Source organism: Clupea harengus, chromosome 3 (assembly GCF_900700415.2).
Source record: "Clupea harengus chromosome 3, Ch_v2.0.2, whole genome shotgun sequence".
NCBI lineage: Eukaryota > Metazoa > Chordata > Actinopteri > Clupeiformes > Clupeidae > Clupea > Clupea harengus.
Window position 1 is genome coordinate 13,540,043 of NC_045154.1, and position 23,166 is coordinate 13,563,208.

Below are 23,166 nucleotides of genomic sequence, written 5' to 3' on the forward strand. Positions count from 1 at the left end.
CTGGGAGAGGGGGTCTGGGGGTTGAAGATGGATGAAAGCGTTTAATGTGTGGACATTATATATTTCATTCAAGCCTACACACGTACAATGAAAACAACAACAACAATAAAAACATATAATAACAATAATAACAACAACAATAATAATAATAATAATTACAAAAATAATGTCTGCCTATTGTCTTCTTGCTATGCTAGATTGAGGTGTACTGAATATGTACTGTACGTCTGTAACCCTTTAGTGATTTGTTCAGTATCACACACTCACGCTCGACTCAGCTTACACTTCACACACACAGACACACACACACACATACACACACACACACACACACACACACACACACACACGCTCGACTTAGCTTGGCAAATGTATTGAGAGCATTATTTGCATCCCCTCCCTTTCTCTCTCTGCTGCCTTTTCACTGTGAGCTGCACAGAGGGCTGCAGTAATGTACACACACACACACACACACACACACACACACACACACACACACACACACACACAGAGCATCTCATATACTGGGTGTCTTATATTGTCAGACACACACACACACACACACACACACACACACACACAGAGCATCTCATATACTGGGTGTCTTATATTGTCAGACACACACACACACACACACACACACACACACACACACACACACACACACACACACACACACACACACACACACACACTAACTCATATACGGTATTTCAAAAATGTTCTGACATCCCTTCTGCAGTTAAAGGGGTTATGGGTTGATCTACCTCTGTACTCTCTGAATGTCCGTCAGCAATCCCTGCTCTCCCATTGGCTGTTGCTCTGCTATCTCCGGCCTCTGCTAGCCGGTCTACAAAGCAGTTGGCCCCTTCACTGCTGGAGCTCACGTGCCTTAATGATGGACATGGACACACACACACACACACACACACACACACAGAGGTGATGGACATGGACACACTTCAGTACTCCAGAAGAATATGATCAGTGTGTGTTGGAGGTTAAAGTGGGCAGATTCTGTTTGATCAGTGTGTGTTGGAGGTTAAAGTGGGCAGATACTGAATGATCAGTGTGTGTTGGAGATTAAAGTGGGCAGATTCTGTTTGATCAGTGTGTGTTGGAGGTTAAAGTGTGTGTTGCAGGTTAAAGTGGGCAGATACTGTATAATCAGTGTGTGTTGGAGTGGGCAGATACTGTATGATCAGTGTGTGTTGGAGGTTAAAGTGTGTGTTGCAGGTTAAAGTGGGCAGATACGGTATGATCAGTGTGTGTTGCAGGTTAAAGTGTTAAAGTGGGCAGATACTGTTTGATCAGTGTGTGTTAAAGTGGGCAGATACTGTATGTGTAGAGCAGAACACACCTAGTGGCAGGGAGGACCTGCTGCATGTAGTCACCTATAACTGAGCCCTTCTTCTCCAGCGGCCGCTTCCTGCCACACATCTGACCAGGAGTCACACGAGAGCCCGTGAGGAGAGAGAGAGAGAGAGAGAGAGAGAGAGAGACACAAGAGCCCGTGAGAAGAGAGAGAGACAGAGAGAGAGAGAGAGAGAGAGAGAGACACAAGAGCCCGTGAGAAGAGAGAGAGACAGAGAGAGAGAGACAAGAGCCCATGAGAAGAGAGAGAGAGAGGAAACCGTGTAAACGCTCTAGTCATTTAATTTAGGAAGTTATCTGAGGAGAGTTATAATACGCTAAATCAGTCAGGGTTGTTTTCTGTGTGTGTGTGTGTGTGTGGGTGTGTGTAGTGGACAGTGCTCTGGACAAATAGACATAAAACACCTTGGATAAAGGATTTATTGTTCTGTTTTTGTGAAAAGTGTGCATTTGTTCATGACTTATGGTTTTAACAAGCACACAAACAGTATTTTATACACTGTTCTATACAAGCTTCCATTTAAGAAAGCAATGTTTATAGAAATACAATCTTTACATTTCTGTTGAAGTTTGACACTTCTGAAGACAAGAGTTAGCAGCGTTACAGTGCCCCATTGAACAGAGTCATTGCTACAAACACAGCACACAGAAAGATAAGCTAAGCTAACTCTACTGCTACAAACACAGCACACAGAAAGATATGCTAAGCTAACTGTACTGCTACAAACACAGCACACAGAAAGATAAGCTAAGCTAACTCTACTCATATGAAGGGATTGGGGCGCAACTGTAACAGTCTCTATTTGGAAAACAAGGGACCTCTGGAAGTCTATAGGCGGCTTTCCTCTGGAAGTCTATAGGGGGCTTTCCTCTGGAAGTCTATAGGGGGCTTTCCTGAATGTTCATCAGACTTGATTCAACCGTTACATTGGAGAAGACTGATTCGTACAGAAGTGAAATGGCTCAGACCGAAATGTCAACCACAGACTCTGAGAACTATACCTATATATAATCATAACCTATACTATAACTATCTATATATGTATATATGTATATATGTATATGTGTGTGTCACATTGTGCAGTGTGCTCAAGCAAAGGGCGTCTTAGGCATTTTTGATCTCAGTAAATTCTCTCAAATAATTTGTGTTTGTTGAATAACATAAATAAGTGTGACATTGAGGTATACTGTACAAGGTCAAACATTCATAGCTTTTTCACCTCATACTCAAGAACATTACAATCCAATAATGTTACACTGGTGTGAATGTAATATGCATACATTGTTGAACTTGATGAAAAATAACAAAGAAAATAACATCCCAAAGTATACAAGGCTAAGACGATAGGCACTGGTCCAAGCATGCTCACGGTATCCATGGCAACGTCTGAGATGAGGTAAGCTCGGTCCGGCCCCTAGCGACGGGTCAGAAGGGGTGGACGGGCCACGCCCAGGGGGAGGCGGCCTGCCCAGAGGTGCATTGTGGGAAGGGGAAGGGAGGCAGGAAGGAACGCTCAAAACTAACCCTCTTCTGAGACTGATGGGCATCCTTGTCATCCCGCAGTCTCTTATTCATGTCCCTGGGGGAGAGAGAGCGAGAGAGAGAGAGAGAGAGAGAGAGAGAGAAAGAGAGATGGATCATTATTGCAGTAGTATTGGATTAATATGGGATCAACTGAAGGTCAAGGAGTGGCTTGTGGCCCATCTCCATGGTGATATGGGCACAGGGGAGTGGCTTGTGGCCGATCTCCATGGTGATATGGGCACAGGGGGCCTACCGGAGCAGGTCCAGCTGCCTCATCAGACTCTCCTTCTCTCTCTGCATGTTCCTGGACACCTTCAACACCACTCTGACACAGGGACAGAGACGGGGACGGACAGGAAGAGAGACGGACAAGGACAAAGACAGAGACAGACACAATGAGACATCCTCCATGTACTCTAAGTTGGGAGTGCATATGAAGTCACTGGTGAATGGACCATACTGCCAAAGCCCTAAAGTACCTCCAGAGCCCTGAAGATGGAGACAGTGGCTGGCCTAAACCCAACACCTCTCCCATCCCTGTGCCTGCTAAGATGATGCAGCAGCTGTAGCTGCGTTAGGGCAGTGTTCAGCTTATCTCTGTTGCTCCAGAGCTGATACACAGGTATAACCTTTAACCTCTAACCTTTGACCCCCTCACCTCTCCCATCCCTGAGTCTGTTGGTTGATACTGGTGTGCAGCATCTGTAGCTAGCATAGGGTCTGCCCCATAGCTAAAGCTACACAGTTGTTTAACCTCCAACCTTCGACCCCTCACCTCTCCCGTCCCTGTGTCTCCTGGCTGATGCTGGTCTGCAGCAGCTCCAGCTGGTTGAGGGCCGTCTGCAGCCCCTCTCTGCTGGTGTCCAGCTGCTCCTGCAACTGCAGATTGAGGCCGTGAAGAAGCTGGTTCTGCTCATGACTGGCTGCCTGCTCAGCACGCAGACTGGACATCCTACTCTCCAACTGTCAGAGAGAGAGAGAGAGAGAAAGGTGGTGAAATATCTCTATGTTTAGTGTGTGTGTGTTCGGGGGGGGGGGGGTGTTCTGTGTATGTGTGTGTGTGTGTGTGTGTGTGTGTGTGTGTGTGTGTGTGTGTGTGTACCTCTCTCTGTTTGGTGAGGGTGAACTCCAGCTCCTGCTCACACATCATCAGCTCCTCCTGCAGCTGCTCACTTCTGTCCAGTGGCTTCATACTGTCCTTCATCACCATAGCAGTAATCATCATCATCATCACATGTATTACAATGTATTACACAAAAGTACTTCATCATAAAACAGTTATTGTACAGTATGACCTTTGGCATATGTGAACAGTCATACATATAATTGTCACCACCAAATTGTGTAAAACTGCTCCCAACTGAACTCTGTCCTATGTGAGGCTGAACTCTGAACTCTGACCTATGTGAGGCTGAACTTGAACTCTGAACTCTGTCCAATATGAGGCTGTACCTGAGCTTTTCGTTTCTCCCTCTCCTCTCTGATCTGGCTCTCCATGTCCTCGTAGATAGACTGCACCTCACGGTCATGCTCGTATTCCCTCCTAACACACACACACACACACACACACACACACACACGTACGTATGTACATGCACAGTGCACACACACATACGCGGATAAAAACACACACAGAGACATACATATTCATTAAGATTATGGGTGAACACCAACATCCTTTTCTTAAAGTTGCAGTAAATTGCTAGATTTCAAAGCCTCTATATGAGCTTCTTCCATCTAAATATGTCTATTCCACATCAATGGCGTCTTGTTGCAGCTGCACATACTGTACTTCAGCACACAGTGTAGCATCTCAATGAATGGCGTGTAGCCGGGTCCTAGTGAGAGAGAGGGTCTGACCTGATCAGTGCCTGCTCCAAACTCTCCTTCTCCCTGAGGGAGTCCTGCAGGAGAGACACAGGGGTCCTAGAGAGAGAGAGGGACTGACCTGATCAGTGCCTGCTCCAAACTCTCCTTCTCCCTGAGTGAGTCCTGCAGGTGAGCCACAGCCTGGGAGAACACCTCCTCCAGCACACTCAGCAGCTCAGGCCTCTCCCGATGGAGCTCAGACCACAGGGCACACAGCTGCCACTGACTAACACACACACACACACACACACACACACACACACACACATACACACGCACACACACACACAATCATCTACTACATCATATACTGATGGCATCTAAACTCAATGGTGTATGTGTGACAGTGTGATGTGTGATTTGTGACAGTGTGACAATCTGACGTGAGACAGTGTGATATGTGTCAGTGTGATGTGTGACAGTGTGACGTATGACAGTGTGATGTGTGATTTGTGACAGTGTGACAGTGTGACAGTGTGATGTGTGGCAGTGTGTCAGTGTGACAGTGTGATGTGTGACAGTGTGACGTGTGACGTATGACAGCGTGACGTATGACATTGTGATGGGCGCTGACAGTAAATAGTGAAGGCTGCTGCTCACTCTCTGAAGACTCTATCGGCCCCCAGCTCTGCCAGGATCTGTGTGAATCTCAGCTGCCCAGGGTCCTCCTTCCGCTTGCTCTCCTCCGCGGGGGGCTCCGTGTGTGTTTCCATCTCCTGCTCACCCACAAGTGCTCCTGTGTGTGTGTGTGTGTGTGTGTTTGTGTGCATGTGTGTGTGTGTGTGTGTGCGTGTATGTGTGTGTGTGTGTGTGTGTGTGTGTGTGTGTGTGTGTGTAGGTGGGAGAGGGAGGAGGGGGAGAGAGAGACAGAAATGACCGGAGGGATGCTTGAAAATCTGTGACTCTTTGGGAGGGGTAGTCTGTTGCATGATGAGCAACATCACAACTCTATAAGCCAGTCTGTGTGTGTGAGTGTGTGTGTGTGTGTGTGTGTGTGTGTGTGTGTGTGTGTGTGTGTGTGTGTGTGTGTGCTCTTCATGACAACCCAATAAGCCAGCCTTCCATCTTCCATGCCCAGTATAAGGTGCACTGTGTATTTTGTTTGTGTGTGATTTTGGAAACCACCTGCTAAAGTACTAGCAAACTGCACAAAGAAAGAGTATATGAACAGGCGAACTGGTAAGAATGCTTAGATGATGTTCTTTAGGTTTTCATCTAGCATGTGTAGTTTGGTTAGCTAAGAGCCGAACTGTTATCACTGAATGTATCTCTGCAAACATGAATGTATCTCTGCAAACATGAATGTATCTCTGCAAACATGAATGTATATGAACACATGAATGTATCTCTGCAAACATGAATGTATATGAACACATGAATGTATCTCTGCAAACATGAATGTATCTCTGTAAACATGAATGTATCTCTGTAAACATGAATGTATATAAACATGAATGTATCTCAGCAAACATGAATGGATATGAACATGAATGTATCTCTGCAAACATGAATGTATCTCTGTAAACATGAATGTATCTCTGTAAACATGAATGTATATGAACATGAATGTATCTCTGTAAACATGAATGTATCTCTGTAAACATGAATGTATCTCAACAAACATGAATGTATCTCAACAAACATGAATGTATATAAACATGAATGTATCTCTGCAAACATGAATGTATATAAACTAGGGCTGTCAGCGTTAACGCGTTAATCTATGCGATTAATGCGGCCGCGATTAACGCGATAAAATATTTTAACGCAATTAACGCAACTTTAAAAAAAATAAAAAATAATAATATAATTATTATTATATATTATATATTAAATATATATAATAATATATATATTTTTTTTTTAATGCCTTTATTTGGATAGGACATGAAGTGATGACAGGAAGCGAGGCGGAGATAAGGTGGGGAGAGGATTGGGAATTACATCAGGCCAGACTTGGCCTGCCATTTTATGGGAGCGATGAGGGACAGGTGGGGCTTGAATAGCCCCCCTTGTTCAAAGTGGGGAAAGACAGAAAAAGTTTGAGAACCACTGTGGTAGTTGAAGATGGAGAGAGCTGAGGGATTGTTGGGCGGAAAGTCTCTGTTTAAGAGCCAAAATGACGGAACAATCGACAAAACTAAAGTTGTATGTAGCATTTGTCAAGCTGAATTTAGCTATCACAGAAGCAGCTCGTCTTGAAGTTATCACCTTAATGCAAAGCACCTGACAGAAAGCAGTCCCAGGTTAGATGATCGCCAACCCACACTCCATGACTTCTCTAGGAAAATAACTAGACGAGTCCATGAAAAGGTTGCCATTTGGGTTGCTGGTGACTGTCGGCCAGTCAACATAGTTGAGGACAGTGGGCTGATTGAGGTGATTCGAAATGCTTCAGGGGAAATTCTTACGATTTACCGTCGAGGGGCACCATTGTGTTTAAAAAAAAAACTACAATTAAACAACAGTGTCTAAAATACACGCTGTATGAAGTGATTACTCGTTAATTTATAAGATTTAGTCTTAAGAAGAAAAAAAAATTTTAATCGCGATTAATCGCGATTAATTCATTTCAAAATGTGCAATTAATTAGTTAATTTTTTTGTATCTATTGACAGCCCTAATATAAACATGAATGTATCTCTGCAAACATGAATGTATCTCTGCAAACATGAATAGATCTCAGCAAACATGAATGTATATGAACACATGTTTTAATTTAGTATGGAAGTTGGCTTAGCTAAGAGCCTAAATGTCATTGGATCTCTTCAAATGTGAATGTCAGTGAATGTAACTGTGCTTGTGTAAGTGTAGCTTCATGGAACTGTGTGTGTGTGTAACTGTGTGTGAGTAACTGTGTGTGTGTGTAACTGTGTGTGTGTGTGTAACTGTGTGTGTGTGTAACTGTGTGTGTGCGTGTAACTGTGTGTGTGTGTGTAAGTGTGTGTGTGTGTGTAACTGTGTGTGTGTGTGTGTAACTGTGTGTGTGTGTGTAACTGCATTAATAGTGTTGGTAAGTGTGTAGACCTAGTCCAGTGTGGAACTCCATTGGTGTGTGTGTAAGTGTGTGTGTGTGTGTGTGTGTGTGTGTGTGTGTAAGTGTGTGTGTGTGTGTAAGTGTGTGTGTGTGTGTAAGTGTGCAGACCTAGTCCAGTGTGGAACTCCATCGGTGTGTGTGTAAGTGTGTGTGTGTGTGTGTAAGTGTGTGTAAGTGTGTGTGTGTGTGTGTGTAAGTGTGCAGACCTAGTCCAGTGTGGAACTCCATGGGCGTGAGGAATCCATTGCTGTCCCTGTCCAGACTCTCAAACACTACCTCAAGCTGGTCAGGAGACAACGGCAACTCTCCCTCCAACCGCTGGGGGGGGGGGGGGGGGGGATAGGGGATAGGGAGAGAGAGGGGGGGGGGGCGGGGTAGGGAGAGAGAGAGGGAGTGAGTGAGTGAGTGAGTGTGTGTGTGAGTGTGTGAGTGTGTGAGTGAGTGAGTGTGTGAGTGTGTGAGTGTGTAAGTGTGTGAGTGAGTGAATGAGTGAATGAGTGTCTGAGTGTGTGAGTGTGTGAGTGTGTGAGTGTCTGAGTGAGTGAGTGTGTGAGTGTGTGAGTGAGTGAGTGTGTGAGTGTGTGAGTGTGTGAGTGAGTGAGTGAGTGAGTGAGTGAGTGAGTGAGTGTGGGAGTGTGTGAGTGTGTGAGTGAGTGAGTGTGTGAGTGTGTGAGTGAGTGAGTGTGTGAGTGAGTGTCTGAGTGTCTGAGTGTCTGAGTGAGTGTGTGAGTGTGTGAGTGTGTGAGTGAGTGAGTGAGTGTGTGAGTGTGTGAGTGTGTAAGTGTGTGAGTGAGTGAGTGTGTGAGTGTGTGAGTGTGTGAGTGTCTGAGTGTGTGAGTGTGTGTGAGTGTGAGTGTGAGGGTGAGTGTGAATGTGAGGGTGAGGGTGAGGGTGAGTGTGAGTGTGAGTGTGAGGGTTAGGGTGAGCGTGAGCGTGTGTGTTAGCTCACCTGCATGTCTCTTTTGGTGATGAAGCCCTTGGCCTCTTTGTCACACAGCTCAAACAGCTCTTTGGCCTTGCCCATGCCCTCCTGGTGCCCGCTGAGCGACAGGGCATCCTGGGCACTAGGGGACGTCACACCCCCTCGCCCCCATGGGCTGCTGACAGTGCTGCTGCTGCTGCTGCCACCTCGTCCCCTTGGGCGGGGGCTACGGGGGGGGCGGGGGCTGGTCATGCCACTGCCCTCCCCCTCCAGGACCTCACCATCCCCCAGCCATGCCGACATCACTGGAGAGGGAGAAAGAGAGAGAGAGAGAGAGAGAGAGAGAGAGGGAGGTGGAGGGAGACAGAGGGGGAGGGAGAGAGAGAGGTGGAGGGAGAGAGAGAGAGGGAGAGGGAAAGAGAGAGGGAGGGAGAGAGAGAGAGAGGAGGAGGGAGAGAGGGAGAGAGGGAGGTGGAGGGAGACAGAGGGGGAGGGAGAGAGAGAGGTGGAGGGAGGGAGGGAGAGGGAAAGAGAGAGGGAGGGAGAGAGAGAGAGGTGGAGGGAGAGAGGGAGACAGAGGGGGAGGGAGAGAGAGAGGTGGAGGGAGGGAGAGAGAGGGAGAGGGAAAGAGAGAGGGAGGGAGAGAGAGAGGTGGAGGGAGAGAGAGGGAAAGAGAGAGGGAGGGAGAGAGAGAGGAGGAGGGAATGGTGGAGAGAGAGATACCTGTTGTTAAACATTTTGCATGTTCACCTTCTGTTGATGTTTTGCAAACAACTCATCATCATTTCAGTGGGATTTCAACTCTTCATTTGTTTTTTGCTCATCATTTCAGCTAATCATTTCAGTGGGATTTCTCTTCATGTTTGAGACAAGCAGCCTGACCTTCCTCCATGGCCTTCAATGTGATGAATACAACGCAAAATAAGAATTAGAGTGACAGACTTCCAGCCACATGAGTTGCCCTCCTGTCTGTAAACATTAAGCGCCTCACCTGGGGCTGTTAATAAGTTATTGGAAAATCATAATATCAGCTTTGCAAACAGAACGGAAAATGAGAAAAAAGTTAAATATAAACTGATCTACAGGGGTCAGCTACTCCTTCAGGCAAGCAAACTGGCCACGGCAGCTTTTTAGACACCTATGTCCTATGATATCCTATGTACTACTTAATAATTCCTCAATAAGAACTTCAGTTTGTGTTTTGTGAGCTTGTGTACCTTTCCTACAGAAGTACATTTAAGTAAAGTGCTCATGAAAAACTAAAAGAAAAAGTGTGTGTGTGTGTGTCTATATTTGTGTCTCTGTGTAACAGCTTGTCATAGGATCTCGCTGTTTATGATTGCCTGTGTTATGGCTAATAGAACTCATCTGTGTCGGCATGGGCCACTGATTACTGGTCATCTGGCGGACAGACACAGGCTCAGACAGACAGACACAGACAGACACAGATGACAGACACAGACACAGACACAGACACAGACACAGACAGACACAGACACAGACACAGACACAGACACAGACACAGATGACAGACACAGGCACAGACAGGCAGCACAGACACATGCACAGACACACACACAGACACAGGCCTTGTTTAGGCAAGAGGTGATACGAATGAGTTACAGCTCATGGAGTTTTTCCATCATGTCAACGGAAATGCAGTCCAGCATGTTCCCAACGGCACCGTTTCTGAACCTCCGATCCAAAGTCGGACTGGTGTAAATTAGGTCAATGTGTTAACCAAACAGCTCTGGTGGTTAAGGTGTTGCCACCAATAAACATGGGATCCGGTGTCTCTGAGATGGTTTATAAAGGCCGTTTACTAAGTTTCACACACCTCAAGTGCTTTCAGTAGTAGTGTTTGCACTGTGTGTGTGTGTGTGTGTGTGTGTGTGTGTGTCAGGTAGCAAGCTGGCTGGAGTTCCACCCTTATCAAACAAACGTTAACCGTGCGCAGATCACCAAACTGCGGTCAGGTGACTTTCACAGAGCACACTTCTCACAGGATCATGACAGGGCCATTAGCACAAGCCTAGCCTTCACTAATGCTCTACGGGGGTTCCTCCTGTAAAGCTGACTCAAAACTTTTGACATTGAGCTAGTGTTTTTTTAATGTAGCGGTTTTGGGTTAAGAAAACACATGAATTTCGCAAGAACAACCCATCCAATGCCCTTCCGCCCGAATGCACACACACGAACACACACACACACACACACACACACACACACACACACACACACACACACACACACACACACACACACACACACACACACACAGCCTGTGGGTCAGTCATTAATGAGGTATCTGTGTGCAGCCCCAGACTATGTTAGTTATTACATTCCAATGAAATGTCCTTTATGCACTAACCAGATAAACAGGTCTTATAACTCACACAACGTGCTGAGGTGCACATGAGGGACAGTGAGATATCACACTAACACACACACACACACACACACACACACACACACACACACACACACACACACACACACACACACACACACACACACACACACACACACACACACACACTGGGCCAAGTCAATGTGGAGGAAGAGCTTTTCCAAACCTGCACACATTTTGTAAAGCAACGTTTGAAAGTGAACAGCTTAAACAGCTATAATGGTGTCGTGGAAGTGGACCAATCTTATATATATATAAACTCGTCAAAAGAAAGTGTAAAATTGCCAACATGTCTTGTTTGTTCCTGGTTACTGATCGAGAGTTCAATCATCCAATCCACCAAACAACTCAAAACAAGTGTGAATACAAACAGGAGAATAGGAGAATTCTGGCAAATTTTACTTGGGCGCTACTCATATAATCAGCTGTGCTGCTCATCCCACAAATGCATGATCCTTACAAGATGGACATCATTGGAAAGGTTAATGAACAGGCTTTCCAACGATATAAAATACAATACCAATTAGCATTGTAACAACAGAGAAATAATTGACCAAACACAAATTTTCAAACTTTTTTTGATGAGTTTATATATTATTCACCTAGTTTACATTCTGGCTTATATTGTAAACAAGTTTGTTTACAGGATGAATCATAGCAAACAAACCACACATTTGCACACTCCCCTCCCCTCCCTCCCCTCACCCCCTCCTTCCCCTCCTCTGTCCCTTCCAGGATGTGAACACAAAGGGAACAGGATGACCTGCTGCCATGGGATTCCATCTAGGCACGGAAGGAGTGTTATGCAAATAAAGCGTTTGCCATCATTTGCATTGACATAACCACAGCGATCACAGCACTCGATAGCCCCACCGACAGACAGACAGACAGACAGACAGACAGACAGACAGACAGACAGGCAGGTAGGCAGGCAGACAGACAGGTAGGCAGACAGACAGACAGGTGTGAAGCTGAGAGGAGACGGCAGGTAAATCCTAAACAGCACTGTCAAAGCCACCACAGAGATCCCACAGACCAATCCAGCTTTAGATCAGCACACGTCACCACACACACAAACACACACACTTCTTGACACTTAACATTCTTGACAGTCACTGAGACCCATCATGTTTTTTTCACCTGTGCCCTCATAAGTGATAAGGCACTCTTCCAAGCAGTGACTGCAGACAGAGGAGTCTCATAAGTAATAAGGCACTCTTGCAAGCAGTGACTGCAGACAGAGGAGTCTGCACCGATATGAAGAGGTATGGGGCGGATACGATCTTGGGCATTCCCAAAGCTTCCTACAATTTAGGCAGCCTGCAGAATTGTGCCTCTTAGATGCAATGCAAATCTAATAGTCATTATTTGTTGATATTATAAATAGACAACAACATGTGTGTAAACATCCCTAAGGGTCTGTGCGTTAAACATGTTAATGGATACCATTCATTTGAATACATAAGCCTGTGAAAGTGAACACCACCAACCATGGGAAAACTACATCTGATGGCCATTTGTTTTGTCCCTTGCATGCAGTATTCCAGGTACACAGGTTTACTCCGAGGTCACACGCTGTTTCCATTTAGGTGTTGCACCTAATATATGTGAGTTTCTGTGTCAATAGTTATCTGCAGTTTTTGTGTAAACCTGTTTGCCTGTGTCCTTGGAAACTCCCCAACGATAAGGCAGTATGTAGCCTACGCATCAGCCATATATCAGCCAAGAGAGGGATCATGAACAAAAATGCATCACACTATTCCGGAACTTCAAGTAGGTTTTTGGTCTACCTCAAGGAAGTCAGCTGAGTTATAATACAGTCGTAGGCTACGAGAATAATCGCACCAGGCAACATGTTTTAAAGGCAAGGCGTATGAATAGGCTACTGGATACGATTTAAAGCCGTATGTTTTAATCCACAAATAGGGCATAAATCACAACCACTATTACCTTTCCGCTTCCAGTCACACTCCACAATAACCCTAGCGTTGAAACAGGGCAGAGATAAGACCACTGTTTCAACTTCCATGGAACTCCCAGGTTATCGATTTATACCTACTGTAACTGGCCGCTGCGGGGTATTTTGCACGTCAACTACCGCTGTCAGGCTACTCTAGGCAAGACAGGTAACATTTCTCTAGTCATGTTGTTAAAGTTCACAAATACAATAGCTTTATTTCAATAAACTATCAAGTGAATTGCCATTTATCCACAGGTTATAACGTTAGTGTATTATCTAGTGTAGGTCTCACAACTTCGGCAATGTGAAATCGATAGACCCCCGCTCTATTCATTATTGATTAAAGGGCATTTTGAAGAAGGCTATAGCCTACCAACACATTCCCATAGCCTACCATATGTCGCTTTAACCTCTCGCAACAACCATGTTTTATTTCTGTCTAATTCCAGCAGGCTGCAACTAACCCAATACTGCTAAAAGTCACTCACCTGTCTGGTGGTGGAATTCGGTCGTCAACACTCGCCTTCTAAACAGGTGTTTACACGCGCCCGCTCAACTCATTCCACTAGATGGCAATAAATAGAGTTTTTCTACCGTAAAGACCAATGTATATGCCGTCTTAAAATGTAGAATCTGTCTTTAACAATTGTTGTTTGTGATATTTTATACATTGATAACTAAATTGATTTCAATAGTTATAATATTGAATTGTGTTTCTCGTAAAATCTCTACCTCGTGCTTCTGTTATGGCAAGATTTTTCTAAGGTTTACGGTGAAGGCGATCTGGTGGAGTTGCTATGGGAAACCTGGGAAGAGTCCTCCCTTTGTAGGAAGCATGATAGTTGTTGTCAACAGGCTGCACTGAGGGATTGGCTTCATATAACTTGCACAAGGTAACTGAATCTTTTCAGACTGTTTGTATACACAACTTGCGTTTTAGTGTAGCAAAAATATTATGGAATTATGTTGATACCTGCATCCAAAGTGATCCCTAACGTTAGACAAGTTAGGGTACGTTAGCCATCCAAGCTAAGTTAAATTAGCCAGCCAACTCAGCAGCAGCATCAGCGGGTAACGTTAACTTTTCTTACTGCTGTGATTGTCTTATAGTTTTGCTTGTTAAAAAAAACTGTTTGTGTAACCTAACGCCACCAGGCGCCAAGTAAGTAAGTTAGCGACATCATCGATACATTCGCTCAAGATTCCCAGTGTCACAGTAATAGTAATTTTCAAGTTGATTAATTTCCAAGGTAGATCAGTGCTATCTAGATAGTTATTGTATTGGAGTGAGCTGGCTGACCACCTTTACACCGATGAAAGCGTTGCTCCATATCCATGTGTTTGTTCATGTTTTTCTAGCATTTACTTCTGGCGCTATCGATACCTAGTTTAAGGTAAGGTAGCTAACGCCGTGGAACAGGAGCTAGTTTGCTAACGTTAGTTAATCCCTCCGTCGCCATGTGCGTACTATCCTAATACCATTCCAATAGCGTCATTGGAAATCAACAGGTGGCTTGGTTGTGGCTTTGCCAACCGTAATGGGAAATCGGTGAATCAATGTAGAATTTAGACTGGTGAAGTTCAAGTCCATCAATCAGCGGCGTGTGCACTGTTTTGCCAATGTGTTGCTGATCAGAGAAATACTGATGATTGGCGGTGAGATTAAGTGCAGATTGAAGAAGTCTCCTCACTCTGTGAAATTAAACTTTAATCCCGGCTCCCTCTCATGACCTCCGCCTGTCCGTGTAACAGCCTTAGCGCATAACACCTTGAGTAACATTCGGCCAGGTCCAGGTGTGACCAACATTACCTCAGCCTCTTAGCCAGGCGCCCCGCAGGCTGGGACAGGGACAGGGACCAACGGGCCAGTAGGTGCCGATCTAAGCACACTGACACGGAAGGAAAGAGACCAATTAAAGAAGATAACCAATTAAATTGAGGCTATTGGATAGAGCTTGTTGTGACAGTGCGTAACTTCAAGTTCTCTGCTGAATGACATGAGTGTTGATGTAGCTTCAGCTAGTGTTAGTGTTTTTTTTTTAGTAGAATGAGAGTTATGAATGCTTTGTTTTACCTCTTCTCTGTCTCAACAGGTCATAATGAGTGTCATGAGATCCCTCGCAAGATGGCTAACATTTAACACGACACCAGTGGGGATCTGTGTGTAACTCAACCGTGTTACTCAAACACCCAGCGATGGACAGGTTCTGGACGTAGGCTACTTCGAGAACTCGTCCGTCAGAATGCCCAAGACCAAGGCTGTATATCGAAATTTGAAGAGCGGCTCTAGTTCCATAATATTGACTTGAACCAATTAAGTCCAAGTTAGTCTAAGACCGCGTTGAACTTGGCAAAGTTGTCCATCCGTCACCTGGATTTGTTTTTCAGTGACACGGTCTGTGACGCTTCCTTTTTTAGTTTAATGACTGTTTCCTGAACTTGTATTTGAGGAAATGTTTTACTAGTTTGGACAATAAAAAAAAGCACAAGCTCTCCTGATATGGTGACGGCATGTAGCCCTTAAGGGCAACAGCTCCCGTTCAACGCTGTGGACTGATCTGGAGGAACAGCGCCCGGGGGGCTAAGCCTGGCTCTGTAGCCCCAGCAAGGGCAGCCTTCCCTGGGTCTCGTGGTCCAGCCCGGCCCCTGAGATGCTCCAGACCAACAACTACTCGCTGGTGCTGCTGATCCAGCTGGCCCTGCTGACCTACGACCTGTTTGTGAACTCCTTCAGTGAGCTGTTGAGGGCCGCGCCCGTCGTCCAGCTGGTGCTCTTCATGTGAGTGATGTGGGGAGAAAGAGGGTGAGACGGAAAGGAGAAGAGAAGGACGGAGGGAGGGAACAAGGGAGTGACAGAATGAGAGGAGATAGGAGAGATTGTGTGAGTGAGAACAATGACTGTAAAGAGCAAGTACAGCATGGCGTCATGCACTTACGTTATGAAGAAATTAAGCCACAATTGGTCGGCCATATTGGCATAACTGCAGCCAGAGTCTGTGCCGTAGGTGCTTTTTGCAGTCAGCGCATGCATCAGGTGCAGTCAGCGCATGCGTCAGGTGGCGTCTGAGCATGCGTGAGTGTGTTTATGTGTGTGTCTGTGTGCGTCAGGTGTGGTCAGAGCATGCGTCAGCAGTCAGAGCATGCGTCAGGAGTCAGAGCATGCGTCAGGTGCAGTCGGAGCATGCGTCAGGAGCAGTCAGAGCATGCGTCAGGAGCAGGGATGGATTAACGAACGGGCCTACCCGGCCCAGGCCCAGGGGCCCATGAGCTCAAGGGGCCCCTAAGCCAGAGCCTCTGATTGAAGTCGCTGTTATGTATCTCTTATTTGTGGTTGAAAAAGGTGTATTTTGATCATTTGCTAATGGCTTTAATTGAGTATACCTGTGCTGTGTTAGATACTGTGCATGTACGCCTGGGGCGTAACTACAGACAATGTAGCCAGCGCGGAAGGTTCGTAAGCAAAGCAGACCCTGCTTTCTAATTTTTTTCGAACATATGGAAGTGAAAGTGTCGCTAGTTTAATGCGTCAATGATCAAGGATGATTTTTTTATTTTATGGACTCTCTGTAATACCTTATGCTATATATTCCCTCAAAATGGCAAACCTGTCTCTGTCATGGTTTTCATAAATTTTAGGGGGAAATCGTCAGTAGCAATCTATAACACAATTATATGCTTATCGTACATACACTATAGAAACTATTAAAAAGCCGATCCAATTAAATGAATAATTTCTTATTTAATTTGTTATTTTTGTCATATACAGATATGCAATGATGATTGCTGGGTAATATGTATCTTGTTCGCCAATGTCAAGTCTCTATTTGATCATGTGACGAGACGATACGATATAGCTAGTTTAAGCGCAGAATCTGAACGTCAAGACCTACAAGTTGACTGAGCACAGCCAGAGTGCTCAGTACACTTGCCGAACGACGCCTTTCAAACATAAAAGTGGTGATGCATGATTTGCTCTTTCAATGGACAGGATAGCCATCCCATTCAGCCTCTCCTACCCCATGCTGCTCAGGTAGGTCTTAATCAGTTTCAATTTGGAAAAGAATCACTCGGCTGTTGCCCTGTCACATGTAATGTCAGAAACAATAGCAGGGCAGTGCACCGAAGGTGGATGTTACGGAGTAAACTTTGACCTGTTTACTTTCCCAATACAATAGCCAAAATCTAATTCGACCGTTACATCCAACACATTGTTGGTAAAATCTATATATATATACGCCTAATGGTGTTTGTGTGTGCGTCCGTGTTTTGCGAGTGCACAATCTTTTTTTTCGTGAAGGGGGGGGGGGCTTTAACATGTCCAGGCCCAGGGGCCCGTGGTTTCTTAATCCGTCCATTGTCAGGAGCAGTCAGAGCATGCGTCAGGTGCAATCGCAGCATGCGTCAGAAGCAGTCAGAGCATGCGTCAGGAGTCAGAGCATGCGTCAGGTGCAGTCAAAGCATGCGTCAGGTGTGGTCAGAGCATGCGTCTGGTGCAGTCAAAGCATGCGTCAGGTGCATTCAGAGCATGCATAGTAAACCAAAAAAAATATGGTCCGAAAAATGGGGAGGACCATATTTGGTTAAATGTAAATCTAAATGGGAGGAGAGAGAAACAGAGATGAGCAGAGTGAGAAACAGAGACATGTTGGATGAGAGATGGAGTGGGCTGAGGGAGAGATGGGGAAGGAAAACGTGAATGAGGGACTGAGATGTTAAGAAGTTAAGAAGAGAAAGTAAAGATGTAGCTTACTGCCGAGACTCAGAGAAGTTAAGAAGTCAGGACCGTTTCAGACCTCGAGCCCGGTACCATTGTGTGCGGTGGAACTCAAAACAAGGCAGACGTAGACTCCTGTTTTAGCGTAGATATAACTCTATAGCAAATCCATTTCTATTCATTCCATTCGCAGCTTTTGACAATGTCCATGATTTAAACACATTTGTAATGAATGTGGTGTCGTGTTGGGGCCTATCCCACGGTATACAGCTCATATTTCTGTGTTTATTTGCCGTAACTATCGAGTGTTTGTCTTCCTGTGGTGTGGGCTCCTTGCCCTCTGTGTATACACCCCCTTGGCTCTGTCATAAAAGGCTGGAGTCTTAAACTCATATTCTCCTCAGGTATTTGGAGTCTTAGACTTATATTTACCTCAGGTATTTGGCCATGTAGGCTGGAGTCTTAAACTCATATTCACCTCAGGTATTTGGAGTTTTAAACTCATATTCACCTCAGGTATTTGGAGTTTTAAACTCATATTCTCCTCAGGTATTTGGCCATGTAGGCTGGAGTTTTAAACTCATATTCACCTCAGGTATTTGGAGTTTTAAACTCATATTCACCTCAGGTATTTGGAGTCTTAGACTCATATTCACCTCAGGTGAATTCAGGTATTTGGCCATGTAGGTTGAGATGTGGACCACACAGGACATGAGACACCAAAAGGCTTTTTTGCCTCTCTTTCTCACTTTAATTAATCTCAAACGGGTTTGTTTGCAGAAGCATCAGCTACAGTGAATTCATTTCATTTTGTGTTTGTGTGTTACAGTATTCCAAACATATCCCTGACTTCCCAATCCATCATTAATTTCTCTCTCCCTCCCCCTCTCTCTCTCCCTCTCTAGTATCCAGGACATAGCCATCCTGTTTAATGTGATCATCATCCTGCTGATGATGTTCAACACGTACGTGTTCCAGGTGGGGCTGGTGTCTCTGCTGTTGGAGCGCTTCAGAGCCCTGCTCATGCTGTCCGCCCTCTACCTCACGCTCAGCATCTGCCTCCACTGCTGGGTGATGGTAAGACACACACACACACACACACACACACACACACACACACACACACACACACACACACACACACACACACACACACACACACACACACACACACACACACACACACACACACACACACACACACACACACACACACACAAGCTCACTCTCCATCATACACATTCATGTAGCACATCCATTATGGCACTTGGTGTCCAGTTCTAATGAAACACTTTAATTAGAGCTGTACACTCTTGCTGTTACACTCATCTGTTATTGAGACAATTCTATTGTTTTGGCGCTATATAAATAAAATTGAATTTAATTGAATTGAAGTGTTCATTTTTGTGGAATTGGCTTGTATAACAGAGAGTGGTGCTCTTGCCGTGTGTAAGGTGCCTGGAGCGTTAGGTGTGTGAGGGTGTAAGCCTCTGGTAACCCCACCCTCTTTGGCTCTTTCTAGAACCTCAGGTGGATGGAGTCCAACCGCTTTGTTTGGACGGACGGCCTCCAAGTCCTCTTTGTCTTCCAGCGACTCGGTAAACAGGATTTTATGGCTCCCCCCTCTCCCCCCCCCCTGGAGCTTTGCTTCCTAGAAACACTGTGACCGGCGGTAAACAAAGACACATAGAGACACAGAGCTTCAGCGCATGTTTCCCGTATCTAGTATTAGTCATGGTGTGTTCACTGTGTGCACATACATATTAAAGCTGACAAGATTGGTCAGGCAACACAAGTTCATATTGACTCCTTTAATGTTCTTTTTAATATGTACACAAGGATTAGAGTACCATGTGTGTATATTATTAGATATGTAAGATAAATATATTACCCTCTGTGTATTATATACTGTATATATTTTATATATGTAAGATAAAGATTATCTTACCCTGTGAACTGTGTGTGTGTGTGTGTGTGTGTGTGTTGTGTGTGTTTGTGTTTCCAGCTGCAGTGTTGTACTACTACTTCTACAAGCGCACCACTGAGTACCTCGGGGACCCCCGGCTTTACGAGGACTCCCCCTGGCTACGGGACGCCTTCGCACGCGCCCGCCAGTGAGCCCAGCAGAACACACAGAGGGCCTGGAGAGGAGAGGGACTCAGCTACTGCAGTGTTATAGAGCCAAGATGGAGGACCTGGAGAGGAGAGGGACTCAGATGCTGCAGTGTTATAGAGCCAAGATGGAGGACCTATAGAGGAGAGGGACTCAGATGCTGCAGTGTTATAGAGCCAAGATGGAGGACCTATAGAGGAGAGGGACTCAGATGCTGCAGTGTTATAGAGCCAAGATGGAGGACCTATAGAGGAGAGGGACTCAGATGCTGCAGTGTTATAGAGCCAAGATGGAGGACCTAGAGAGGAGAGGGACTCGGATGCTGCAGTGTTATAGAGCCAAGATGGAGCACTGAAGAGGTCGGGACTCAACACTGAACATGAACTAGGATGTTTACCCAAAGGACTGATATTCCAGCTGTCATTTTTATCCACAGTGTTTTTAATTCAAAGCAATACTGTCACTACTGTCACAGAAACAGATAGCCTAAAGGCAAGTTCAGTGCTGCTTTGGTAAAAAACAAATATTATACGAATAAATGAAGGATATGGTTTATATGAACACAGATAGATCTGCCTTTTATAATGTGTGTCTGTCTGGACTGATGATGAATGCCATAGTTGTTGTTGTGTATGAAACCCAGTTAAGAATATAGTACTTTTTAAGATGAGGTTTTGAATGAAACTGCAAAGCAAGCCACAGAGCTGAGAGGCTGTAGCTGATCCAGAAGGGTTGGTTTTCACAGGTCACATGACCCAATAGATTAGTGTTCATCATTTCTGTGCCACTTTCTTTTTTACATGCATTTGTAACTTTAATCTGTAGTCTATCTGGTCCGTTATCCTTTTTTTTATTCCCAGTGGAAAACAAGTGCAGGTCCTACCTGACCGCGTGACCACTACCTCAGGTCCTGCTGGGGGCGTGACCGCTGCTGGGGGCGTGACCGCTGCTGGGGGCGTGACTGCTGCCTCCTCCGTCTCAGTCATTAGTCTCCAAACACTCCACCCTTAGCCAAGATGGACCCAAAGTGCCTCCGCCGACAGCCACACTACACTACCCTGCACACTACACTACACTACCTGGCCTACACTACACTACCCTGCAGAATGGTGTCGCATGCGCCGGTTTTGCACAGGAAAAAAAACAAATTAATAAACAATAGCCTACTGACTGACCTCCATTCAGGCTCTCGTCTCCTCTAGGAGATAAGCGTATCCGTAGAGATAAACGTATCCGTCCTCTTGAGTGGAAGATAAGCGTGCAGACACTAGTTTTGAGGGGGCGGAGCTTAGCTTGTCAGTCTAGTGTTTTGTGCTGACGTCATGTGCTTGCCTCGAACATGTCCAAATAAATGTCTTGATGTATTTGACGTTTGTGATGATGGGGCTGTTTCTGTTGTCGTTTAACCTTTGCTGTTTTAAGTTGGTGAGTGTGTCTGTTGTGTGATAATCACTTACTTCATCTGGATCTGAATTTTGCACAATAACTTTGAGACCGCTACATTGGAACAGGTCTAAGTCTCTCAAACTGATGGTGTGGCCTCTTTGAGTGTGTGTGTGTGTGTGTGTGTGGTGTCTGACGGGACACAGGCCCCCGGTCTTACGGAGCGTGCAGAGCAGCACGAGCTCAGGGTTTTCCCCGCCTGACCTCTCAGTCAGGGCGTCGCCCACTCACTCACACTGCTCTATTCTTAACCCCAACATTAATCTGGGATTGGGATTTAGGCTCTACAAACAGAATACAGAATACGCACCAGAAATAGGCAGTCCCTGCCTGCCGGACGCACACTGTTCTCCATATACCAGGAACCTGTGAGGAGGTATGAGTGTGTGTGTGTGTGTGTGTTTGTGGATCACTGCACGGCGCCAGGTGCCATACAGCCATGCGGGGTCAGAGTCCACCAGCACCCAATGTTAGTCAACACATCTAAAACTGACACGTCAAAAACATAAACAAAACAAATGTATATGATTCTTTCCTGTTCAACATGCAGATGGGTTACTTTCCTGATGCCATGTGTTCTATGGTTGCCATTTCTATGTGGTGGATCATTTTATGCCAAAACACGTCCTGGAGGACATGGATGAGCTCCCTCTAGTGGACATGTTCAGTACACCGCACTGAGAGAAGGTTGAGCTGCACTTCAATCTGTGACATTCCAGTGATGATCACTTAAATAAGATAAATGTGAAATAACATACAATATACAAATCTAAAGACGTCCAAAATCCTTGGATGAACCGTTTCTTTTTCTTCCCCATTATACTCCTTATCCATAAAGGGAACTTTAATAATAATAATCGCGTCGGATTCCGCAATAACTGGTGAGTGATGTTTTAAAAACCAGTCATCAGCTTGTTTGAGTGTCTCTCTGACTACGTAACTGGAGTGTTTTCTGATCAGTTTCACAGCGCTGACTCAACACCCTCAACATTAAAGACGTTAGGTCTCAACATGAGCTGTGTGTCCCAGACCCTCAACATTAAAGACGTTAGGTCTCAACATGAGCTGTGTGTCCCAGACCCTCAACATTAAAGACGTTAGGTCTCAACTTGAGCTGTGTGCCCCAGACTTGACCTCTAACCCCTCTGGCGAGTTTACTCAGGCGTGTCTGAGCAGGGGGTGACCCCTCAGACGGGGACCAAGGGGTGACCCCTCAGACGGGGACCAAGGGGTGACCCCTCACACGGGGGACCAGGGGGTGACCCCTCTAGTGACCCTTCGCACAGGGACCATGTGAGCTACACTGACCACTCTAGTGACCCTTCGCACAGGGACCATGTGAGCTACACTGACCCCTGTAGCGCACTACGCTGCCCTGACCAACTCTCTCGTCAGGTCTGGAGCGGACCTCTAATCCAGCAGCCGCAGAAGTGACTCACGCACCCCCACTGCTGCCCAGAAGGGGTCACTAAATCAGATTACTGAGGCTGGGTTTCCCCCCCACACCCCCCTCTTAGACAGGCCTCCTCATGGGCGCTCACATGACACACCAGGACTGGAACCTCCCTCTGACACAACAGTGTGTACTGCTGCCTGATGCAAGAGTACTGAGGAGGGATCACATGTGTACTGAAGGCATTACATGTGTACTGAAGGCATTACTCAGGCTTGGTACGCAAGGCACACGACTGCTGATCTACAGGCTAGGTTGTTTTAAGGTAGGTTTGGTAAAATGAGTTCAAAACAATACAACAAATCTGAATTCTTTTGGAATAAACACATGTTGTGAAAGCTATGGT

The 23,166-nt window shown here is 45.6% G+C and overlaps 2 protein-coding genes across 6 annotated transcripts in view; one reads left to right on the forward strand and one right to left on the reverse strand.

Annotated features, from left to right (window-relative positions):
* Positions 1–13,664, reverse strand: part of cracr2b (calcium release activated channel regulator 2B) — an 18,353-nt gene extending 4,689 nt beyond the window's left edge. For 4 of the 5 annotated variants that reach the window (XR_006151670.1, XR_006151669.1, XM_042703799.1 and 1 more), the window contains exons 1-12: positions 13,586–13,664; positions 8,755–9,032; positions 8,012–8,123; positions 5,369–5,504; positions 4,848–4,994; positions 4,352–4,442; positions 4,002–4,097; positions 3,675–3,862; positions 3,153–3,224; positions 2,900–2,954; positions 1,361–1,440; positions 768–891 (exon numbers count right to left, since the gene is read on the reverse strand). Coding sequence is in view for 3 of the 5 variants with exons in the window: in XM_042703799.1 (XP_042559733.1) it covers positions 768–891; positions 1,361–1,440; positions 2,900–2,954; positions 3,153–3,224; positions 3,675–3,862; positions 4,002–4,097; positions 4,352–4,442; positions 4,848–4,994; positions 5,369–5,504; positions 8,012–8,123; positions 8,755–9,030 (1,377 nt within the window). In the remaining 2 variants the exon portion in view is untranslated. Of the gene's footprint in view, positions 1–767; positions 892–1,360; positions 1,441–2,899; positions 2,955–3,152; positions 3,225–3,674; positions 3,863–4,001; positions 4,098–4,351; positions 4,443–4,847; positions 4,995–5,368; positions 5,505–7,795; positions 7,812–8,011; positions 8,124–8,754; positions 9,033–13,585 lie in introns of those variants that run through there. The other variant, XM_031564631.2, reaches the window with a different exon arrangement.
* Positions 13,665–13,850: 186 nt separating this feature from the next.
* tmem138 (transmembrane protein 138) lies at positions 13,851–21,293 on the forward strand. The gene is made up of 5 exons (XM_012832088.3): positions 13,851–13,990; positions 15,191–15,876; positions 18,717–18,888; positions 19,334–19,409; positions 19,817–21,293. The coding sequence occupies exons 2-5, from the start codon at positions 15,749–15,751 to the stop codon at positions 19,927–19,929; spliced, it is 489 nt and encodes a 162-aa protein (XP_012687542.1). The 5' UTR covers positions 13,851–13,990; positions 15,191–15,748; the 3' UTR covers positions 19,930–21,293.
* The last annotated feature ends 1,873 nt before the right edge of the window (positions 21,294–23,166 follow it).

What these genes read in the sequence shown, in the direction of transcription:
- tmem138 (XM_012832088.3), top strand. Translation starts at nt 15,749, where the DNA reads ATGCTCCAGACCAACAACTACTCGCTGGTGCTGCTGATCCAGCTGGCC. An exon ending in GTCCAGCTGGTGCTCTTCAT is followed by an intron (nt 15,877 to 18,716) that starts GTGAGTGATGTG and finishes CTCCCTCTCTAG; the next exon opens with TATCCAGGACATAGCCATCC. An exon ending in CTTTGTCTTCCAGCGACTCG is followed by an intron (nt 19,410 to 19,816) that starts GTAAACAGGATT and finishes TTGTGTTTCCAG; the next exon opens with CTGCAGTGTTGTACTACTAC.